This window comes from Vigna umbellata, chromosome 10 (assembly GCF_029865625.1).
Source record: "Vigna umbellata cultivar VRB3 chromosome 10, Vumbellata_1.0, whole genome shotgun sequence".
Lineage (NCBI taxonomy): Eukaryota > Viridiplantae > Streptophyta > Magnoliopsida > Fabales > Fabaceae > Vigna > Vigna umbellata.
Genome location: NC_142174.1, coordinates 17,603,362 through 17,628,470, shown reverse-complemented (window position 1 = coordinate 17,628,470; position 25,109 = coordinate 17,603,362). Strand labels below are relative to the sequence as shown.

The window sequence follows — 25,109 nt, the reverse complement described above, 5'->3', positions numbered from 1 at the left end:
TCCCTTGGATAGAGGGTAGCTAGAAGTTAGTACAAAGTTTGGAGGATTAATGACAAGCAATTACTTGGTTGAGTTTACTTAAAAAACAATTTTATTGATCAAGGTCCAATATGTGAAAATGGTGTTTCATCATTTTTTTAAATATGTTTTTCATCCTTCCTTATTTTTTTTAAATGTTTAATTTATTTTTCTTATTTTAAGTATTTTATTAAAAATAATAAAAAGAAAACTATTTTTTATCACTTTCATACAAACTAATGCTTGAAACAAAAACAAAGCATAAATGCAGTTTTAAAACAAAAAAGGTTAGCAAGAATTGAGTTGTAGAGTGGGGAAGCAGAGTAGCTGTTAAGATGGGTTGGTAGAACTTACTTTAAAATTATATTAAATTATTCCGCCCAGTAAATAAAAAATTACTATAGTATTTTTTTTATTTGAAGAAAAAGTTTTTAGCTTTATTTATTTATTTGTTTATTCAAACACATAAAATGAATAATTTTTATTTTCTTATTTTGAATATTTGCTGAACATAATAATAAAAAACATTTATTCATCATATACAACTTAATGTTTGAAACAAAAAACAAAACGTAAATAAAATTATATTTTCATAATTGTGAATGAAATAAAAAGTAATTTTCAAACTAAACACTACATAATAAAGTGTGCAAATGACCCATTGTACCTCCTTTAAAAAAAAATACCTTTAAAGAAGATTTAAAGGTATTATAAAAATGGTTCATTACCTATTATAAAAAGTAGGCTTTTGCACCAAAGTAGGCAAATATGCCTTCTTTATTACCAAAATAGGCAAAATTTGACCGAAAGTGAAGTCGTGGGGGGCCAAAACGACTTCAAAAGAAGAAGTCGTGCCCCCCCTGCACGACTTCACACTGTTCATAGGTACAGTGTTGAAGTCGTGCATCCCAAAAACGACTTCTGGATCCTGTAATCGATTACATTGATTTGGTAATCGATTACAGAGTGTTGAAACTTTCTGAAAGAATCGCGCGCCCGGGCGCGGACGATCTGTATGTGGACGAGCGTTCACTGAAAATGGACGAGCGTCCACTTCTCCTGCCGAGCGTCCAGTGAGCGCATCTCGACGAGCGTCCTCTTAGCTAGATGGACGAACGTCCTCTTAGCTTTCTGGACGAGCGTTCTCTCTGCCTGGCTGGACGAGCGTCCTCTTCTGCCTGGCTGGACGAGCGTCCTATTCTGCCTGGACGAGCGTCCGCTTCTGCCTGGACGAGCGTCTCTTCCGCCTTGCACCAAAAGTGGACGCTCGGCAGGAGAAGTGGACGCTCGTCCATTTGCATTGAACGCTCGTCCATTTTCAGTCTTGCAGGGGTCAGGATTTCAACATTGTGTAATCGATTACCAAAAAATGGTAATCGATTACAGGACCCAGAAGTCGTTTTTGGGGTGCACGACTTCAACACTGTTGCTATGAACAGTGTGAAGTCGTGCAGGAGGGGCACGACTTCTTCATTTGAAGTCGTTTGGGCCCCTCACGACTTCCCCATTTTCGTAATATGGTTTGAATTTGCCCATTTTGGTAATATTAGAGGCATATTTGCCTACTTTGGTGCAAAAGCCTAAAAAGTAAGTTAAATATGTTTTTAGTCTTTTAATTATCAAGCGATTTTGGTTTTAGTCCATATCCGAAAGGTTTGTTTATTTTAGTCCTCTTAGTTTTGAAACTCTTATAATTAGTTCTTAAAACTGAACGACGTTAACTTTTACTTGATGTGGCAAAAGGCGAGCCCACATCTGATGCCGGCTTCCCTTTTAACTCTCTGTCACGTTGCTTTTCTTTTTAGAAATCAAATTAAGTGATTGCCACGTTTTGATTTATGAAATCAGATTAGCATTAGGGTTCTTAAGTTACTTATTTTTCAATTGGGGAAAAATAGTTTTACTCGAAACATTCTACTCGAAGCATTCTACTAGAAACATTCTACTCGAAGCATTCTATCAAGGTGGTCGTTGCGGTGGTTGTGAAAGAAACGGTGGGTGTGAAAGACATGCGTAAGCAATCAAGGTAAGTTTTTGTTTTTGTTTTTCGGTTGTGGTTGGTTGGTTCAATTTGGGCATAAAATGATGATGTCTGAATGTAGGTCTAGAAATGGTTTTTGACGTGCGTTTGCATCACATGGCCAAGTTTGTTAACAATAAGGGGCTAGATTATGTTGGAGGAGAGATACACGTGATCAAAGGAGTTGATCCGGATCGTTGGTCGTATTTTAAAGCAGTTGGAATAGTTAAAGAATTTAAGTATGATGCAGAGTTCAAGCTATGGTGGAAGGGGTCGAAATAAAGGCTGATGAATAATCTCAGAATACTGAGTGATGACAGGGAAGCACTGTACATGGCTAACTACGCGAAGGAGAATAACGAAGAGGTAGAAATATATGTTCAACATGTTCCTAGTGAGGCAGTGGAAGTTCAATTTCTTACTTGTAGTGAAGAGGCATATGAAGGACACATAGAGGAGATTTCCAAAGTGGGTGACGAAGAGGTTAATTTACATGAGGAAGAAGTGTCTGAGATTGAAGAAGAGGGTGGAATGGGTCTAGAAGAGGGTGATGATGATGAGGAACATGATCTAGATGTTAATGTGGCTGTAGAAGAGGTTGAAATGGGTCAGGAACAAGATTCAGATTTCGATTTGGGTGTAGAAGATGATGAAATGGGTGAGGAAGAGGGTGAATCTGTTGAGCAACAGGATTCACATGTTAATGTGGCTGTAGAAGAGGTTGAAATGGGTGAGGAACAGGATTCAGATTTCGGTTTAGGTGTAGAAGATGATGAAATGGGTGAGGAAGAGGGTGAATGTGTTGACCAACAGGATTCCCATGTTAATGTGGCTGTAGAAGAGGTTGACATGGGTGAGGAAGAGGAATACTGTGATGGTGGTGAGGAACAGGAAGAGGTTAATTTGGAAGAGGGTGATGGTGGTGACGAACATGATTATCTTGATGAGGAAGAGGAAGAAGGCAATGTGGTTGAGGGGGAAGTAGAAGCTTCAACTGCATAATGTCTGGATGATAGTGAAGAAGAAAGAATGGCAAATCATGATGATGGGTTTGGTGTTGAGAATGATAAGGTGGACCAAGTTCGTAGAAACATTAATCCAGTTTTGGATAGGTGGATTATAATGAAAAAAAGAAGAAAAGTGTGAGTAGAAGAAGCAATGTTGGGGAAGGTTCATTTATAATGAATGAAGAAGTTGGAGACCATGACATCAATGAAGAATACAATATTGATGAATTGGATTCAGATCTAGATAGTGATGACGGTGTGAGGTTGAAAAGGGGCAAGTTTCAAAAGTATAGACAAGAAGATATGAATAACAACTTCAAATTCAAATTGGGGATGAAGTTCTGTTCATTAAAAGAGTTTAAAAATGCACTAATGGAGCATAGTGTATTAAATGGAAAAGATGTTAAGTTTGTTAAGAATGATCTGAACAGAGAAAGGGCAATTTGTAAAAACAAATGTGGTTTTCTTATTATGGCTAGCAAGGTAGGAGGCAAGGAAACATTTAGGGTCAAAACCTAGTTGGACATCACAGATGTGGAAGGGTTTTTGGAAACAAAAGTGCAAATGTAAACTGGATTGCACAAGTATTAGTAGACAGGTTTATAAATGTGGGTAACATGACAGTTAACCAAATCATTGATGACATTAAGAAGTCATTTAGTGTTGGAATCACTGCTTGGAAAGCTGGAAAGGCCAAGCAAATTGCTTTGGATTCTTTGGTTGGTGATGGAGAACGACAATATGGTTGTCTATATGATTATGTAGGTGAATTGTTAAGAGTGAAGGCTGGAACCTTTGAGATTAAAGTCAATCAACCCCAACCAAGTTTGCCACCAAGGTTTGGGTCATTTTATATGTGTTTAGAGGGTTGTTGATAATGCTAATTCTTACTATTATCTAAGCATCAATTTAGTAGCAAAATCAAGTCCTCTCTAGCTTATAACTTGCTTAGTCCTCTCTTTTATCTTAGTTTTATGAATAATTGTGTTTTGGCTATATTGATATAAATTCATCATTAATCCCCTTATTTTGTAGCTAAAAATGTGCTTGGAAGAATCTCCAACAATGTATAGAGCTGAACCAACCACAAAAAGCAAACAAATCTGCAGAGAAAGAGAAAAAGATGTAGTAAAGAAAAATCAGGCTGAGGGCCCTTGGTTAAGGGGTGCTGAGTGCCACATGCACAAACTGCCAGAAGCTGATCTCTGGTGTGCTCGCGCTGAGCTCCCCTTAGCAGAGGGCGCTGAGCGCTATTTTGTTGTCAGAATTTCTCCCTGGACGCCCCTCCAAGGGCGCTGAGCCCCATTTGCTTCGGAAATCCTGCGCCAGGGCGCCTTTCTAGGGGCGCTGAGCGCGACCTTCGCTGATGTGTCAATGTGAGTCTATTTAAACCTAAAACGTGAAGGGGTTTGGGTCTTTAGTGGTTTGGAGGGCTGCTAGGGTTTGTGGGAACACTCCCTTCTTCCTCTTTGGGTTCTTCTTCTTCCATGGCCATTTTGTAAGCTTAAAGGCTCTCCATGGAAATGGAGAGCCAAACCCATCTTGTTAGGGTTAGTTGTAGCCCTTGAATCTTGTGTAATTGTTGAATAATTTGAATATGTATATATATATATATATATATATATATATATATGCCTTTTCTATCAATTGCTAGTATTCTTGTTTCCAATCTTAAAGCTTGCATGTAATGGGGACATTTATGACTTGATTTTGGGTTTCATGGGTTATGGGGACGTAAGATGGAACCCAAAACTTAAACAAGAGTCCTTGTGGTTCATTGATTCTAGGGATGGAAGATGATTCACATGTTGTCTTAGATCCTAATTCTTAATGCGGGTTTTGCTTGTTAATTAATCAAGGGATTGATAGTTAATAGGTAAAAGCTAGGCTCTTTCACCTAAGGGATTAGGGCTAGAGTAATTTTGTGAATTGACTTTAGTAATTTGATGGAAAGGAGGTGAAATTGTGTGTGCACAAGAGTAAATTGGTGAAACCTAACCTTAGCAATGTTATTTCATATCAATTCTAGTATATTCCATGTCTAAGTGTCTTCAAACACCAAAGTCCAAACTTGTAAAGTTGAAATTTTATCTTCTTTGCACCTGTTTCTCAATTAATGTGATGATCTTGAGTCTATATGAGTTGTTAATAGTGCAATTAACTAGTATTACACGAGTCTCTTGTGAAACGATACTTAGTCTTACCATTTTATATTACTTGAACGATTTGGTACACTTGTCAATGAGTTAACAGTTGTAAACAGGGCTTCTTAGGTAGTTGCAAGCCCTTCATAGGGGTAGATGGTTGTCATCTGAAGACAATATATGGTGGTCAATTGTTGGTGGTAGTAGGTAGAGACCCCAATGACCAATATTTCTCACTAGCTTTTGTTGTGGTTGAAAATGAATGCAAATAAAGCTGAAGATGGTTTTTGACACTACTTCTGGATGATATTGGGGACATTGATTGTCAACGTTGGGTTTTCATTTATGATCAACAAAAGGTATTTTCATTTTCATAATTTCCTATTTTTATTTGGTAGCAATCACTTTATGTGTTTTGCAGGGACTAATGACAATTTGTGTTTTGCAGGGACTAATGACAGTTTTTTATGACATTTTGGATGGAGTGGAACACAGGTTGTGCTTAAGGCACTTGTATAACAATTACAAGAAAAAAATTGGTGGAGTGCTGATTAGAGATCTTATGATGGGGGCTGCCAAGGCCACATTTCAACAAGGCTGGGAAAAGAAAATGAGTGAGTTGAAGAATGTTAACATTGATGCTTACAATTGATTGCTAGTTATTCCAACTAAATGTTGGTGTAAACATGCATTTAGTAGTTATCCTAGATGTGATGTATTGATAAATAATTTGTCTGAGTCATTTAATAGTACAATTTTACTAGCTAGAGACAAACCTATCATAACTATGATGGAATGGATTATAACTTACATTATGAGTAGGTTTGCAACACTTAGAGAAAAAGTAAAGACATATTCAGGAGATGTTATGCCTAAATCAAGAAAAAGGCTTGATAGGGAAGTAGAAAAGAGTGGAAATTGGATTCCTGTTTGGGCAGGGGCTGCAAAATTTGAAGTCACTCACGACTTGACAATCGATAAGTTTGTAGTTGACCTAAGTAACCATACATGTAGTTGTTACTTTTTGGGATTTGGTAGGAATACCTTGCAGGCATGCTGTGGCTGCCATAAATTACAAATTAGAGAACCCTGAAGAGCATGTACATCCTTATTACAAGAATCAGGCTTATGAAACTTGTTATGGCCCTAAAATTGTTCCAATCAAGGGACAACAACTGTGGTCTACTTCTGAATTTGGTGCACTACTGCCTCCAATTTATAAAACACCCCTTGGGAGGCCTAAAAAACTAAGAAGAAGGGATGCTGGTGAATATGTGAGTCATACAAAATTGTCAAAGAAGAATCTTCTTATGAAGTGTAGCAGTTGCAATCAATTTGGTCATAATGTAAGAACATGTAAAAGGGGAAAGAAAAGCAAAAAGGTACAAAATCACTCTTTTACAACTTCAATTATTTACACATTCATAATTATTTACACTATCATAATTGCAATGTGGCTTACTCCATTGACATAACACAAGGGGCACTTCAAGTGCAAGAGGATATGGTAGTACATCACAACCTCAACTAACATCCACAAGGGCAACTACCACTGTAGGAGGTTCTCAAGCACGAGCAGCTCCATCAACGTCACAAGGTGGAGGAACATCAACAAGGGGGACTTCTCAACCATGAGGACCTCCAACAACATCACAACCTGAAACAAGTGGCAGTGGAGCACAAGCTACATCAACTAACCAAGCTGGAAGAAGAACATCCTCACGACTATTGGCTACACAACATCTAGGGTCCCAAGCTAGTACCAATTGAAGATTTAGTGTAGCCAAACGTTATTTTTAATGTATTTTGCAAGTCACTGTCACCCACTTAAGGAACAATAGTAGTTGGTACAATGAGTTTTTATCATCTAGCAGCATATGTAATTGTAAGGGACCACTTAGGGAACAATAGTACTGCTTGCACAATATTTTTTGTCAGTGGTAAGGGACCACTTAAATTACTTTTCTTATATAATATTATGGGATCACTTCAATTAGTTTTAATTTCTTGAATTCCAACTTTATTTATGCCAAGTTAACATGTGTTGTCTGTTGGTATCTGAGGTTTAAAATAAAGTATGGACATAAACATAAGAATAAACAGTTGTCCATTTCATCCTTAGCCACTTTGTTTGTGTGACAATTGTGAAGTAGGACTTTGGTGTCATGTATCTCAGTTTTTATTGCCTACTGTTAAGCAGGATTCCAACGTCATAGGGAGTGGCTGGTTAGTCTCATTAATTGCCTATTGTTGTGAGGATACTGTAACTAAACAACATATAGAATATGAGAACCAAAGTTTAACTTGGTACACTCTCAATTTTACCAGCATATGCAAATTACAGACCTTGACATTTTCTACAAATAAACTCATTCCATTAGACATATAACAAGCACATTTGTGTTCTGTCAAATTCAGCATCAAGAACAATATTAACATCATCAAGCAGAATTTGGAGACAAACTCAAGTACCTCATTTTATTGAACGATAATTCTTAATTACAATTCATCTTGAACAAAAACATAATACAAAAGAAAATTGTTAATGCCCATGACAAAACAAACAACAACAAAATCATTTTCCCAACTTTTTTCCTCTTCCTCTAATTTCCTCTTCAGCTTGTCGTTCTTCTTCCTTAGATCCAGTACAAGTTTTTCATTTTCCAAACACATTTCAACTTCTTCACGTTTTCTTCCAAAGCTTCCTTAAATTTTAGAAACTCCTTCATCAACCCATTCAAAATAATTAATTACAACTTGAATTACTCTGCAACCAAAATAACACACCATCAATAAAAAATTCAGCACATGAACTGAAGGATTTAGTCACTTACTGCCCAATTTCTACATCTGTAAAATAGTCTTCCTTTGTTCTTCAAAGTAGTTGCCTTCAAAAGCAACAATGTTTCCCCACAACCACACAATTTAGATGGTAACCGAGAAGATGATCCACAACTTTGCGACTTTCCCGAACCAATGATCCTTTGCGTCCAACCATTTCCTCCACTGTCACCTTTCATTTCACTACAACAAAGAAATCCCTTCATCAACTTACTTCCCACTATTCCCACCAGAACCCTAAATCCCCAATCCATATATTCCCACGAAGAAGACAAAAACAAAACGTATCAACTTGCTGTTAACAGATTGGCAAGTGTACCAAATCGCACAAGTAATATAAAATGGTAAGACCAAGTATCGTATCCTAGAGGACTCTCGACACTAAACAGTCGTGTGATAAATTAATTAATTAAGACTTAAAATAAACGAGATCATTGGTTTAAAATGCAAAGACAAAAAATTAAATATGAATGCAAATTGATCAATAGTAGAGTAACACAAAGATGAACAAATGTTGTTTAATATGAGATGAATATGTTGTTGGGGTTAGATTTCACCAAGTTCCCTCTCATGTATATAAGAATTCCTCTTTATGCATTAATGTTAACGTCACTCACTAAAGTACTTAGAACCCAATCCCTTGGCACAATAAGCCTACCTTAATTCCTAGTTCGTGCAATTCCTAGTGTTCCTAGAAAATTAAGTCTGAAGATCAAGAGCATAAGACGACCACGTACTCATACCCTCATCCTTGAGAAATATTACCATTGGGAGAATTCAACAAGAACCTGAATTGTAAGGAACCTCCCGGCACTCATGCAATTCATAAATCATGCAACTAAATGAGTTAAATAGAGCAAACATTGAAACAGATGAATTCCCTAACAATTAATGAATAAAACATATATGATTAAGAATCAATTCAAATACATGAAAGTTCACAAGGTTACATCATTCCCCAATAACAAATAGAGTTTAGTTCCCCATAGACATGGAGAAAGTAAATGTACAATGGAAAAACATGAAATAGTAAAATCCTAAGAGCAGAAGAGGAAGCTTCCGCCTCCAGATCCGCCTTTAGAGAGTAAAAGAGTGTGCTGTTGTGTTGCTCCAGCCAAAGATACAAAACCTAGAGCACCAAGATCCTTTAAATAGAGTCGAAAAAGAGCAGAAACAGGGCCGGGTCCAAAAGAGTCGAAACAAAGCAAAAAATGGGTCTAATCCATGACACTCGGGCCCCCCTTTTTGGGCGCCTGGGCGGTGGACGTCAATTTCTGGTCGCTCAAGCCTCCACTGGGCGCCCAAGCTTCATGGTTGACTTTTCTGCACTCTGGTTGACTTTTCTGCATTCCAACTATTTGGTACTTCAACTATTTGGTACTTTAACTCTTCCTTCAAATCATTCTAATAGCCTACAAAATCAAGGGAATTTGTTGATAAAATCATCAAGTATAACCTCAACTCTCTTATTCACAAAACTAAAGCAAAAACATGAGTCAAAGCAAGTTTCTAAGTCAAAAATGATGTCTTTAGTATCAAAATTACATCACAGATAACAGTATTTTAAACCATTGTCACTTACCTCCTCAACAAGACAAACTCCAACCTTCAGATGTACAACTTTATTTGAACCTTCAAATGTGATGTCGTGTTTGCCCCCAACTGCATACACAACACACTTGCTTAAAATCTCATTTATAAGAAATGACGAAGTTAGGTTCAACCAAGTAATAATCAATGCACAATGTGGCAGAGAGTTAAAAGGGAAGTTGGCATCAAACGTGGGCTCCCCGTTTGCCACATCAAACAAAAGTTAACGCCGTTCAATTTTAAGGACTAATTATAAGAGTTTCAAAACTAAGAGGACTAAAATGAACAAATATTTCGGATAGGGACTAAAACCAAAATCGCTTGATAGTTAAAGAACTAAAAACATATTTAATCCTAAAAAATATTTAGATGATAAGGATAATAACTGATGACTTCATAAAAATAAATTTCAAATGAATAGGTAATAGCAAATTTATAAATAAATTATAGATATTATTTTGTATTTTGTTGTTAGATTATAAATAAATTATAGATATTATAAATAAGTTATGTTGTTATATTTCTAATAAGATAGATGATGATCAAATTTAACCAATCATATTCATGAGTTGGATAAATATTTTATATTAAGGATTTCTCATCTTTTGTTATTTTTTTTGTGTTATGTAAATGTGTGGTTTTTGGTGTGTTTAATATTTTGAGACTTAATAATAGTTTAATTGGACTTTTAGAAGTATATAAAAGAAAAATGGTTAAGTGGAAGGAAACACTACCTTCAAGTAAGTGGAATTAATTGTTATATATATTTAATAGTTAGATAATTGAATGATATAAGTTCATATGTATGATCTTTATAGAAATGATCATGTTAAGGAGTGATTATGAAGGACTCAGTATAACTTGACTTGATAAAAATATGTTTTTTATTTTAAGAAATTATATTATCAAAGTAGATGATGAAATAGATAAGTTTAAAATGACTCACTATAAAAATAATTATTTTTAACTGATGTGTTATTTTTTCTCTGGGTTTTTAAATCCTGTTAAGAGCATTACTCGAAGTTTGTTATATTTCAGAAAGAGTAAGTGTTGGTAACAGCTTATTTGAGGTTTTAATAATTTCTAAGAGATTATTTGAGGTTTTAACAATTTCTAAAATGACATATGAAACCTTGGTACTGTCTGTTGTTTGAAACCTCAATTACTTTTTTGGGTTTATAAAACTCTAATTACTTCTTGAAATTTATGAAAGATCTATTAATTTAAACAAGTTTAACCATACATATTTTCTCCCTACAATCAATAATTATTACATGTTATAAATAATTATTATTACAATAAGGATCATAAAACCAATAATATATGACAAAATGATAGTGATAACTTTGGTGAAATTGAAAACAAAGTTTTAATAATGAAAATAGGAAAGTTTGCTACTAATAATTAGATAAGTCTAGCAATATACATTAAACAAGTGATTCATATGTTGATTAGACGAGTCTAACAATATACATTAAACAAGTTTTTTCATATCCAAATGAGACGAGTCTACTAATACACATTAGACGTGTATGTTTATTCACTGGTTAGATGAATCTTGCAATATACATTAGACGAGTATCTTCATATACTATAATTAAACAAGTTTATTAATACACATTAGATGAGTCTATTAATACGGTAACTAGACACATATTTTGTGCACAAAAGATAAAACAAGTCCTTTCATGCATTAATTAGATGAGTCTAACAATACACATTAGGTGAGTTTATTTATACATTGATTAAACAAGTCTTCCAACACACATTATATGTGTTTGTCCATACACTCGTTAAATGAGTCTAACAATATACATTAGACGAGTTTGTTTATACACATATTATACGAGTTTATTATTACACATTAGACAACTCTGTTTATTCTCTTATTAGACTGTGTTTTGCAATACACATTAAATAAATTTATTTATACACATTAGAGGAGTGTAACAATACACATAATATGTCCATATACTAATTAGATAAGTCTAAAATTAGATATTAAATAAATCTCTCATACACTTATACAAGTCTAATCATACACATTAGACAAAATATATGTTCATACCCTAATTTGTATTTATAACAAATATATTCAAAGTATTTTTTGCATAGTTCATATTTTCAGAGAGTTTATTCTATATTTTTTCCCATGTTATATCTTTTACTTTTTTCCAAAATTTACTCCTTACATTTATGTGTATGAGATTTTAAATATGAATAATTTTTCACGTTAATTTTATTTAAAATATAATTATAAACTTAAAATTTTCATTATTATTTTCTCAACCTCTAAATATATTTTAATATAATACATATTAAATATATTTTAATATAATACATATTTACTAACATAAAAAAGCACAAAACATCAACCTTGCGTAAACATGAGTTTATTCAAAAACATTAAACTCAACGAAAAAAAGCATTACAGTGAAAATATGAGAGTTATAATTAAGATTGACTAAGGGGTAAAGTTTGACGGGGGTGTCAGAAGTTACAGGTTCAACTTCCTTCACCAACAATTTGAAAATATAATATTGATTGATTAGTTTGGATAAAACAGTGACGATGTGATGTGTTTAATTTCTTCTACTAACAAATACTAACAAAAAAGACCAATAATATGATAAAATAATAGTGATAACTTTGGTGAAATTGAAAACAAAGTTTTAATAATAAAAATGGGAAAGGTTGCAACCACAATAATTAGCATAAGAAATATAATACAATATAAAAAATAAAGACAAATTATAAATTATTAAAAAATTTACTTACGATTTACTATGTGACCTAATATATTAAATAGCGTTGTTATAATTTCTCCTTAAAATAGTTTTTTTTAAGTCTTTATTGTAAAAGAATTATTGCTGAATTTACAATAAAAAAGAATTAGATGATTGAAAAATACATCTGATTGACATTAAATTTCTGAGCACCATATCCTTGGTGCAGTTTTTCACAGCTTAAAAACATAGTCGACAACAAAGAAAACATTATGGAAGATAGAAACTCCGTATGCACACTGTATTTATTTGAAAGTTGGAAGTTCGAAGAACACCGCTACTCATGAAGAATCAATAATTGTATTTTTGAGTCGAGATTTATCAAAAGTTTATTTTCACCAGAAACTATGTCCATGACTGCTAAGCAAAAGACCAACATGCTAAATACAAATGATTCTGCATGCATCATTGATTTTGAGATTTGGAAATCTGTGATGTTTCCATAATCCTTTTTTTTTCTTCGAGCACTTAACAAATATATAACACCAGACAATGGGACAGTAAAATAAAGGTTCTTTTATATGTACCATACAATTTCTCAAGAAAAGCATATAAAACAATATGAGAGACATTACTGGTTTAGAACATAGTGAAAGAGTTGGTAAAACCATTAAGGTAGGTTACAAGCTACTCGTGCAGCACGTCAAATATCGCATCACTTTATTAGAAGATGGGTTTAAGGCTAACTCAACCCCACAAAACCGGCTTCTAGAGAGTTATATATTATAATTTGGCATTATCTCTAGTCGATGTGGGACTTCTAAGACACCTCTTCACGCCGAGTTATATATATCTCGTGCGTGATAATAGAAATTGGGTGGTCCGATAGCAGATGAAATAAAAGAATAGAATGCGCATTTAGAACTCGCTAGGACATTTTGTTATGGAAATCATAACCAAAATTATAAAGAACTCAAATTGTTGTCCAATTGTCATATACCACGGGATCCGGATGATCCACAGAAAACCTTTTATTTTCTCAATTCTGGCTCCTTACCATTGTGACAAGCCAGATAATGGATATCCTTGAAGCTGAAGCAGCACCATTTTTTTATTCTGAAATCAAGAGGCAATGTAGCAGCAAAGGAGACAAGCTAGGTGATGAGTAATGAGGTTTTCTGATTGCCAACACTAGAAGGACGTGCCAGTTATGCAACACAAACCCATTTGAATACTATTTTGGCCTGTATTATGTCACAAATAATAGTGCACAATGTTTGGTAGAGATGTGACAAACTCACCTAATGAATAGGAAACACATGCTACAACCACATGCTCACGTTCATCATCAGTGCTGCCTATTTTCTTCACCAATAGGAATGGATCATGAATTGTGCCTATATATAGAGTTAAGGACTTGGTTAGACCACCAAAACATTGAGCTTCCTTTGGAAAAGTACACAACATAAAAAGGGTAATAACCATGGCAAACAAGTTCCATATTCGCTCAAACAGTTTCCCTACTGGATCTCATCCTAGCATCAGTAGAGTAGAGGAAGAGCTGAACAAGCTCAAAACTTGGGAAGCCAGTTCCACATCCACATCAAACTCAATCGGCACTGGCTTGTCCTTGTTATCAGATTTGCATATTTGCTTGGAAGATATTCTCAACATGGCTTCAACCCAGAAGTTGATTTCTAACCATCAGGGTGAGAAATGCATAGAAGAGCTTCTGGATGGTTCAGTGAGAATTTTGGACATCTGTGACATCACAAGGGACACCTTGTTACAGATTAAAGAAAATGTTGAATCCCTTCATTCTGCTCTCAGAAGGAGAAAGGGAGATTCGAGCATTGAAAGAATTGTAGCCGAATATACATTGTTCTCAAAGAAGATGAAGAAGAATGCGAAGAAGTTGATGACAACTTTAAAGCAGATGGAGAACAAATTTGGAGTATCCCCGGTGTTGGATGAAGACCAACAACTTGTTTCTTTGATTAGAGTGGTTAGGGAAGTCATTGGAACGAACATGTCTGTCTTCCAATCCCTGTTAGCTTTCTTGGTTGTGCCTGCTTCAAAGTCAAAGGCAACCAAATGGGTATTGGTAGCAAAATTAATGCACAAGGGAGTGATAGCATGTGAAGAGAAGCAGAAGAATTTGAACGAGTTGCAGTGTGTGGAAGCATCTTTAAGCAGCCTTCTGAGTGAAGGTAGCAATGTTGCAAACATGGAAGCTGCTAATGAAAGATTGGAAGCTTTGGAGAATGGAATTGAAAGCATAGAAAATGGTTTGGAGAGCGTATTTAGGCGCATGGTTAGAACAAGAGCCTGCCTTTTGAACATCATGACTCAATAGAAACTACACACTATTCAGTCATCATTTTCTCTCCAAATCCTCCATAGTATCCAAGTTTTAGGGATCAACGAGGATTGAAAATTTTTGTCCTATTAATTTGTACATGTACACAATTCAATAGTTATATACAATCAAATACAGCAAAATGCTATCTATACTCTATATTCGATATACTTTTGTTTCAAGTCACCTTTTTCCTTGAGACTATTCCTGCACTGTTATACTGTTTCTCTAGGTAAACGTGCAATGCTCCTTAACACCTGCAAAACGCAATTGAGACAAAATAAGTTTATTTATTTTGTTAATAATATGGAACTCAAAATCACAATAAATTAATTTCTAATCGGTGAAAATATTCTTCTCTTACACTGAGATTAAACATCTGAAATATGAAGACAAGATTTTATAATACTACAAACAGATTAACAAGTGGTAAATTGATTTATATTTTTTAGGCTTTCACTTTCTTTTACCATAGTTATAAAATAGTCATAAACTATTCCCAAGTAAATGTTTCAAGTGACAACACAATCTGCATTTTTTATCTGTAGCAGTGTCAAACATAGAACAAAACCATCAGCTCGGTAAAATCAGAAGAGGACAAACAAGCACAAATGCCACTCGTGCACACGCCAAACTAATCTAATGCAATAATTTGCGCATTATTTTGTTCTTTGAATTGTAATAAGCTTATCTGTCACTTCAATTATTGTACATTTTCTAGTATATCTCATGAGATCAAGATCTCAACCTTTCAAAAACAAATTCAATTCATTGCAGTTTTAGCTCCTTCATTTTGAGACAACTCAGTGCACATCTCTGAAGCAATAAACAGCAACAGTATATTTTATATTTGAAATCAAGAGGGTAGTGCTGAAACAGAAAACTAGTTGATGAGTAATGATGTTTTCTGATTACCAACACTCAAAGAACATGCCAGTTATGCAGCAAAAACCTATTTTATTATCATTGGGTCTTACAGAATATCACAATGTTGGGAAGAGGTGTGACAATCTCACCTAATTCAAAGGGAATCCCATGAGGGCACCACATGTGTTCTATGCATGTTGATTAAGAGAAGGTACTCATCTTTTTCTAGGCATTTATTGAAATCATGGAATGATTAATGAATTGTCAATGGCCACTATATATATCTAATGAGGTAAAGGACTAAGTATGAGTGCACAATTCTGCAAAAATAACAAACAAAAGAGAAAGTAACAATGGCAAACATGTACCATGTTCGCTCAAATAGTTTCTCTTCTACTTCTCATCCCAGCTCCATCAGAATAGAGGAGGAGCTAAGTAAAATGAGGACATGGGAAGCCACATCCACGTCCACTTCTGAGTCAATTGGCACTGGCTTATCCTTGCTTGAAGATGTGTTCATTTGCTTGGAAGATTTTCTAAACATGGCATCAACTCAAAAAGTGATTTCGAACCATCAAGGTGAGAAATGCATGGAAGAGCTGTTGGATTGTTTGGTGAGAGTTTTGGATATCTGTGGCATTATAAGGAACACCATGTTACTAGTTAAGGAAAATGTTCAAGCCCTTCATTCTGCTCTCAGGAGGAGAAAGGGAGATTCAAGCATTGAAAAAAGTGTGGCTGAGTACAATTTATTCACAAGAAAGATGAAGAAAAGTGCCAAGAAGTTGATCTCATCTTTAAAGCAGATGAAAAGTAAATCTAGAGCATCCCCAGTGTTGAATCAAGATCAAGACCCTGATGCTCTGATGAGAGTTCTTAGGGAGGTCATTACAAAGAACATGTCCATCTTTCAAACCATTTTGTCTTACTTGGCTGTGCCAGCTTCAAAAGCAAAGCCAACTAAATGGTTGATGGTGGCAAACTTGATGCACAAAAGGGTAATATCATGTGAAGAAAAATCCCAGAATTTCAAGGAGTTGCAGTTTGTGGAAGGATCTTTAGGCACCCTTGTAAGTGAATGTACTGATGTTTTGAAGGTGCAGGCTTTGCGTGAGGGATTAGGGGGTTTGGAGAATGCCATTGAAAGCATAGAAAATGGTTTGGAGAGAATGTTTAGACGCTTAGTTAGAACAAGAGCCAACCTTTTGAACATAATGACTCCATAGAGGTGCTCAGTCGTAGTTTTATCTGCAAATTTTGCCTAAAAGTTTGTAAATGTATATATATATATATATATATATATATATATATATATATATATATATATAGACGATTCAATAGTTACACAAACAAATACAACAAAAAGTTCATAGACAATATTTGGATCTCTTCCTTTTGAAGTTATCTTTTCTTTCTTAACTGCCAGACCAAGAATTACTTTTAATGTGTTGTTCTCTACCTAAACACTATAGTGAGTGAGATTGGTCGAATAAGTAAGTTGAATAATCATTTGTCTTTGGAGAAATTTAATAAGAAAACCTTCGATTCACTGATACTTTTGATCAGGGTTGGAAGCAAGAATAGAAATGAGTCAAGTAATCATAGGAGCTAACATGATCCCATTCATTTATTAAAAAAGTTATACTTAAACGTTTCTAAAACCCTAATTAGATAAAAATAAATCAAAATTTTAAGCCTTAAAAAACTTAATCAACCTAACTGATTTATATATATTTAATTTGGGAATCTAATTAGACATTTTCATTTATTTATTCTGTTTTATTTGCGTCACTTCTACCGTTCATATTTAAAATAATTGTCACACAATTTATAGTGTTAGGAATAATATAGATTATGAGTTTTTTTTATAAGTTTATGTTTTTGTTAGAATCATGAGTTGTGTGTGCGTGTGTTCCAACCAATCTTAGCTGGTTGGAAGTGTAGCCAACATATTTTTCCTCCTATAAATGTAATTTGAGTTGTAGAGATATTTCAAGTACTCTATAAATATATTTTCTATTTTAGTTTCAAGTAGCTTATTAAATATAAGTTTACATATAAAAAAATTTAACATATTTAAATTAAAATATATATAAATTAATTTGTTCTTAAAGTTTAGAAATCAAAATATATCAAAATCTTTTATATATACAAATTTTACTTAATCCTAAAATAAAATAGAAGAAATATATATATTAAAATATGTTATATATATATATATATATATATATATATATATATATATATTTATATATATATATTTATATATATATATATATATATATATATATATATATATATATATATATATATATAGTTTGTTATCTTATGTAATTACCAAATTTTACTTAAAAAATATTTATATTCATAAGAATGACTTATTTTAAACATAAGGTATTTTAATAACTATTTTTAATTTAAAATAAAAAAAATCATAAATTATTTAAATATTCTTAATTTTAAAACTTAAATGAAAATATTTTTATATACTAAAATTTGATACACTTTAAAAATTATATAAATTAACAAACTCATATAACATCTATATATATATAAATATATATATATATATATATATATATATATATATATAAACATATTTTTCACATTTTTAAAGATAATGATTTTAATTTTATAAATATACTCTTTTTTTACTGAGCAATTATTACTAAATGAAGTCTTTAAAAAGGTTACCAAAGTTTTCTTTTTCCTTTTTATATCTACAGTTGATTCTAATATTAAAAAAAGTAAAAATTGATAAAGAATTATTTTGATAAATTAATATACTTTTGTTACAAGAGTAAATAAAATAAATGTGATTTTATTTTCTTATATACAGTGTATCAAGTGGAGGGAGAGTACAAAACCCTTTCCTATAGTAATTCCAATCCCTATCACAGTTTCTTCACATTCCCCTATTCGCAACCCGCAATTTCCCAAATCTAGGATTTCGGCAATTGTAGTTGTCGTCTCCGCTGCAAACCACTGCTCACACCACCGGCGGAATTGTTGCATCAGGTCCGTTTTCTCTCTCTGCTCTTGTATTTGTATTCGTGGAATGAATGGAATTTATTGTTTTGATTGGAAGGCGTAGAATGACAGAAGAGTGTTTTGAGTAATCGGGATCTAATCAAACTAGAATAGGATACTGAGCCAAAATGTTGGAACCGAGGTTTGGGCAGAGTGTGTTTGGAAAGCCATTGATTTATCATACGCGTCCTGTCGAGAATCAAAATAATTGAGCTGAGTGTTTTGTGGTGGTTCCAATTTTTGCTGGTTTTTTAATGTTTATTGTATTCTGATCAAAATTCAGAGAATGTTTAGTTGTATCTAATTATTTGATGTCGGTGCTTGCCCCAAATTACTTTGCTCTTTGTTTTCTATTGCTTTCCAAATTTTAGTTTTGTGTTTCTCTTGAATGTAATTTCAGTTGTAAGGAGAAATGAGTTTCTTTGAAGGATTCTAATAAACATGTCATTGAAAGTAAAAATTGAAGTTGTTTATTGTATTTTGATCTAAAACTCTAAATGTATACGATAGTTATTATATCTAATGCTTTAATACTGGTCCTAAATAATTTGTTTTGCAATGCTTTACGAATTTTAGCTGTTATTACAATACTGTTATTATGGATAATGATTTATTTGTTCTAAAATATTACATCCAGATTCTTGATGGGGAAAAATGAGTTTCTCACACCAAAAGCAATTGCCAATCGAATCAAAGCAAAAGGATTGCAGAAGCTTCGGTGGTATTGCCAGATGTGCCAGAAGCAGTGCCGAGATGAGAATGGATTTAAATGCCATTGCATGAGTGAAGGGCATCAACGTCAAATGCAAATTTTTGGACAAAACCCACACCGTATAGTTGAGGGCTATTCCGAAGAGTTTGAGAGCTCTTTTCTAGAGCACATGAAGCGCAGCCATCGATTCAGCCGTGTGGCAGCCACTGTAGTTTATAACGAATACATAAATGATAGACACCATGTTCATATGAACTCCACCCAGTGGGCAACTCTTACTGAATTTGTCAAGTACTTGGGTCGAACGGGCAAATGTAAGGTGGAGGAAACACCCAAGGGATGGTTCATTACATATATAGATAGAGATTCAGAAACCCTTTTCAAGGAGAGGATGAAGAATAAGAGAATCAAGGCAGATATGGCAGATGAAGAAAAGCAAGAAAAGGAGATCAGAAAACAAATTGAAATGGCTGAGCAAATGATGCAGCAGCCTACTCCTGAGGCTGATCAGCCACAATCTGAGCCTCCAAGGGAACTAAATATGGAAGATGGAATTAAGATAGGGTTTTCTCTTGGGTCTTCATTGGTTAAACAACCTGTGACAAAGGAAAAACGTGAGGCATCAAGGGTGGTGTTTGAGGAGGCTGATGAAGAGAAATATGGGGAAAGAAATCCTGGAAACAATTTGAAGAGGAAAGAAAGTGGTGGTGGAAAATCAACTTTGGAGGAAATGATGAGGGATGAAGAGAAGAAAAAGGAAAAAATCAACCGGAAGGATTACTGGTTGCACGAGGGAATTGTTGTTAAGGTTATGAGCAAAGTTTTGGCAGAGAAGGGCTACTACAAGCAAAAGGGTGTTGTGCGGAAGGTGATTGACAAGTATGTTGGAGAAATAGAAATGCTTGAAAATAAGCATGTGCTCAAAGTTGATCAGGCAGAGCTTGAAACTGTGATTCCACAAGTTGGTGGCCGTGTAAAAATTGTCAACGGCGCGTATAGAGGATCAATTGCTAAGTTGTTGGGCGTGGATACAAATAATTTTTGTGCTAAGGTGCAGATCGAGAAAGGACCCTATGATGGCAGAGTGCTTAAAGCTATGGAATACGAGGACATTTGTAAAGTAGCCTAGTGAGTTGGATGAAATTAATAATTGCTTGTAGTGTTCGTCCGGATATATATATTTGTCTGATGTGCTATCCTTATAGTGTTATATAGAAGTCCTTCCATGTCAAGTTTTTGTCTGCATACCAAATATCAAATACCCATAAAAAATATTATAGACAAGGACTTAAAACTTATGCAAATTCTAATTTTGCAATAACTCTTTCATATAAATGTTTAAATAAGGAACCTATATCCAAAATACTAATTTTTCAAGAACCCAATTAAGTATTTAATTGTTATCTTATATTGGATGAAATCTTGGATGATCATGTATTTCTAAAATTTCGGAAAAAAATTCATAAAATTCTTTCTTAATTATCTGTATGTCGTGTCGTGACTCACATTATCATCGTGAAATGTTTGTTCACATGTCTTAATAGGTAAAAGTTCATATTTTAGAAGGCTTATGTAACAAAATCATTTGTTTTAGTGTTCGGGGTACTGGTAAAGGAGACGGATTCGGTGATTTATTTTCGAAAAAATTCATGTAACTTTTTCTAATTTTTATGTGTTGATGGTCAATTTGAATTATTTAAAAAAATATATGAAAAACTAATTAAAAATTGAGTTACGTGAATATTTTTTTCATCGAATATGTCTCCACAGGATAGTACTAGTTTTAAATAGAAAAGAAAATCGATGCCCAAGTTTTCTTGAAAAAAGAAGCCTTGTTGCTGAAAAAAAAACATATATGCAGACAGGAATCGTGTATTTTAATAAAGAAAAATCTTGATGGAAAATTCTAAAGTTAATAGAAAATAAAGAAATGTGATATTAATGAATAAAAGACAGTTTTTTAAGAAAAAAAAAACTGAGAACATTGTTTATTGTGTATTTACAAAAAATTATAATAAACTATGTAACGTACGTAAGTTTTTGGTTTAATTATTTAGATCATCTTTATTTCTGGAGGATTTTCTCAATTAGGTCCTCATAGTGTTTTATCTCTCAATTAGGTTCCTAAAGATGAAAATTTTGATCAATTAAGACCTTGCCGTTAATTTGGATGAACGGCGTTTAAAAATGTTGTGCATGGCAGGGTGAAATTAACAAGTTTTACTGACGTGGCAAAGTATGGTGTACTGAGTTGGATAACTTCCATAACATATTAAATTTTATTGAAATAAAATTATTGAATCATTGAAAATGCAACGTTTAAACTAAAAACCATTAAATGAATGAAACACAACGTTTGATTGAGTGAGCACGTTAATTGAGTGATAACTTATTAGAAGAAAGAGAATTTTAATTTCATTGTTCAGTGGGTGCGAAATTGGGATTTTTGGGAAAGTAGGGTTTTATCGAGGCAAAAAATTGTTGACTGGGTGCGAAAATTCGTATACGTGGTGAGAAAGTAGGCTTCGTGTGAAGATTTTGGAGTGATCTATCGGTTCTAAATCGGTGAAATCAGGAAGCTAATGGCGGTGAATCAAGTGGAAGGTAGTGACGAAAGTGTTTGAGGTGAATCACGTGTTCAGGTTAGTAAATGTGTTTTTCATTGAATTGTTTGATGATGTTGTCCTTTTATGGTTGTCCCACAATGTTGCATGCTCTATCCTGTTTCAATTTTGAGTGCAATGTGGTCCCCCAATATTAAAGTGTTACTGGATTGTCTTTTTCAGTGGGTTGTGGTTTGCATATATTCTTACTAAATATTGTTGTCCTCCCTTTTTTATTACTTTATAGGTTAAATATAAGTTTATTTTGTACATCATGGAGGAAAATTTCCAAGTTGTTTTCCACCATGGTGGAAAGTTCATAAATGAAGGGAAACTTAACTATGAGGAGGAGAGTACAACTTTGTCGTTTGACCCAAACATGTGGAGCTATTTCCTTGTAGTGAGTGTAGTGAAAGGGCTAGGTTATGAGGGATTTAAGGAGTTGTGGTACTGCGTAGGTGGTGGTTCTGTGTTAGAAAATAGGATGGAGCCTTTGTTGGATGACATAGGAGCCATGCACATGATTACCTTAGCTAGGCTTAATGGTGAGGTGCATCTTTTTGTTGTTCACACAGTTTCTAAACCTGAGGTCATACATATGTTAGAATATGTTACTCAGAATACAGCTGAAGTAGAAACTGTTCAGGATGAATGTCAATAGGATATTGGGGGTGAATGTCAACAGGATCGTGAAAGACAATGTGAGGTGCCTGCCAATGAAGGTGAGAGGTCAATGTGATGGTATGACTGAAACTGTTGTTGTTTCAAAAGAAAGATGTGAGGGTGATCATGTTGAAGGTGAAATTGAGTGTGAAGGGGATGTTAATGATGATGGTGGTGATGTTCGTAGTTGGAGTTATGGTGGTGAGGATGTTAATGATGATGATGGCAATGATGAGGTTAATTATGATTGTATGGAAGCTCTGGTTGATGTAAATGTTGAGTGTGATATAGAAGAGGAGGTAGGAGATGAAGTTGGTAATGTTCAAGTTGATGTTCAATGTGATGGACCATCATGGACTCAAATGTCCGATAGTGATGTTGATGATGGAATAAATAGTGTGATGATAAAAGTTTGTCTGATGATGAATGTGAATCCAATGAATTAGACAGTGCAGCAGAAAGTGATGGTGAAGATGATGAAGACGAGGGTTATGGGAAGTTTGTAACATTCTCTATGCCTAAGACAATGGTAGATTATAAATGGGATCTGGGCACTTATTTTGCTGAGAAGCAAGACTTTGTGGATGCCATAAAAACGTATGCAATACAAAATGGCAGAAATATTAAATATGTTAAAAATGATAAAAAGAGAATTAGGGTAAAATGTATGGGTGGTAAAGGAGCATGCCCCTGGATGGCATATTGTGCTTATATGGAAGTCATTAAAACTTGGCAACTAAGGACTATTGTTGACAACCACAGCTGTAGTAGAGAGCACAAAGTAAGATTACTTAATTCAAAATGGCTTAGTAAGAGGCTGAAAAAACTGTTAGAGAAAATCCCAAAGTAAAAGGAGTGGAAATTCGTGAGAAGATAAATAGAAAATGGAATGTAAGTGTATCTAGATGCATGGCTTATAGGGCAAAGGCCATTGCTTTAGACAATGTTGATGGGTCTTTCAAAGACCAATATAAAAGGATTTATGATTATGCGAATGAGCTCCTAGGTCGTAATGAAGGATCCACAGTGAAAGTCAAAGTTGAAGATACTGGCAGTGAACCCATTTTTAAAAGGTTTTATACTTGTCTGAAGGCCTGCAAGGATAGTTTTGTGTCCTGCATGCCAATTATTGGGCTGGATGGTGCTTTTTTGAAAGGAAAATATGATGGTGAATTATTAACAGCTGTTGGTAGAGACGCAAATGATCAAATGTTACCTCTTGCGTATGCCGTGTTGGAAGTAAAGAACAAGGATACTTGGAAATGGTTCCTTGAACTTCTGGTTCAAGATCTTGGTGGGGAGGCAGTGAGTTCATCATTTACATTCATGCACGACCAGCAAAAGGTAATGCACATGACCTTTTCCCCCATTATGTTCATTAACATTCTTATTGAAATAATATTTCTAACAACACTGTCATTATTCTGATTAAACAGGGACTACTGCAAGTTGTACAAGAAGTGGTTCCTGGGGTTGATCAACGTTTCTGTGTTAGGCACCTATACGCAAATTTCAGAAAAAAAAATTCCCTAGAAAACATCTCAAGCGTTTGATGTGGAAGGCAGCATCAGCAACCGATCCACAAACATGGGAATCAGAAATGAGAAATATAAAACAACTCAATGACGAGGTGAGGCTTTCAAATACTTGTTAAAAATTCCTGCCAGGTTTGTATTTATACTTCTTTTCTTTAATATTTGAACATGGTTATGTGACTTGGGTAGATACTGGAAGACTTAAATGTTCATTATACTTAAACAATATAGATACTGGTCAAGATCAAGATTTAGCAGCACACCCCAATGTGATACTTTGGTCAACAACATGTCAGAGGCTTTCAACAGTGTTTTGGTGCATACAAGGTCTAAGTCAATCATAAGCAGTTTGGAGGACATTCGCCTTTACTTGATGAAGAGATGGGCAACTAACAGGAGTAAAATACAATCATTGTCTGGGGACATTTGTCCTAAAATCAAGAGTAAGCTAAACAGGGAGTCTCAGTTAACTAAACATTGGATTCTGAGGTAACCTTTACTCAATTTTCTTTATCATTTGTGTTAGTATGTGAACTTTTTATTCTTTATTAATTTCCTTCTTTTTACTTTACAGTTGGTCAGCAAACAAGGTTTTTGAAGTTCGCCATGTGTCCCAAGCTGGGGACAAGTTTGTAGTGAATTTAGATCAAAATTTGTGTACATGCAGGAAGTGGGCTATCACTGGCGTACCATGTTGCCACTCCTTGGCTATTATGAAATTCCTAAATCTAGATGTAGAGGACTTCATACCATGTTGCTTTAGGAAGTCAACATATGAATAAATCTACCCTTCAATTGTCCATCCAATAAATGGTAACAAGATGTGGGAGATTACCCCATATGTTGATGTCCTCCCTCCACCAAAAAGAATATTGCCTGGGAGACCAAAGAAGAAGCGAAGGTTGGAGCAATAGGAGTTGGTCAAGGACGAAAAAAGAATGAGGAAGGGTGGTTTAAAGAAAAGATGTGGCATTTGTAAGGACTTGGGCCACAA

The 25,109-nt window shown here is 34.2% G+C and overlaps 2 protein-coding genes and 1 pseudogene across 3 annotated transcripts; all 3 read left to right on the top strand.

Moving 5' to 3' along the window:
- The first annotated feature begins 13,665 nt into the window (after nt 1-13,665).
- LOC124834875 (uncharacterized) lies at nt 13,666-14,840 on the top strand. The gene has a single exon (XM_047309684.2). The coding sequence runs from the start codon at nt 13,830-13,832 to the stop codon at nt 14,700-14,702; it is 873 nt and encodes a 290-aa protein (XP_047165640.2). The 5' UTR covers nt 13,666-13,829; the 3' UTR covers nt 14,703-14,840.
- A 1,055-nt stretch (nt 14,841-15,895) lies between these two features.
- LOC124834880 (uncharacterized) lies at nt 15,896-16,865 on the top strand. The gene has a single exon (XM_047309688.2). The coding sequence runs from the start codon at nt 15,926-15,928 to the stop codon at nt 16,796-16,798; it is 873 nt and encodes a 290-aa protein (XP_047165644.1). The 5' UTR covers nt 15,896-15,925; the 3' UTR covers nt 16,799-16,865.
- A 1,566-nt stretch (nt 16,866-18,431) lies between these two features.
- On the top strand, nt 18,432-20,546 carry LOC124834881 (KIN17-like protein pseudogene; annotated as a pseudogene). The gene is made up of 2 exons (XR_015782529.1): nt 18,432-18,590; nt 19,240-20,546. The product of XR_015782529.1 is annotated as a KIN17-like protein pseudogene (transcript).
- The last annotated feature ends 4,563 nt before the right edge of the window (nt 20,547-25,109 follow it).

Coding starts and splice junctions, on each gene's coding strand:
- LOC124834875 (XM_047309684.2), top strand. CDS start 13,830: ATGGCAAACAAGTTCCATATTCGCTCAAACAGTTTCCCTACTGGATCT.
- LOC124834880 (XM_047309688.2), top strand. CDS start 15,926: ATGGCAAACATGTACCATGTTCGCTCAAATAGTTTCTCTTCTACTTCT.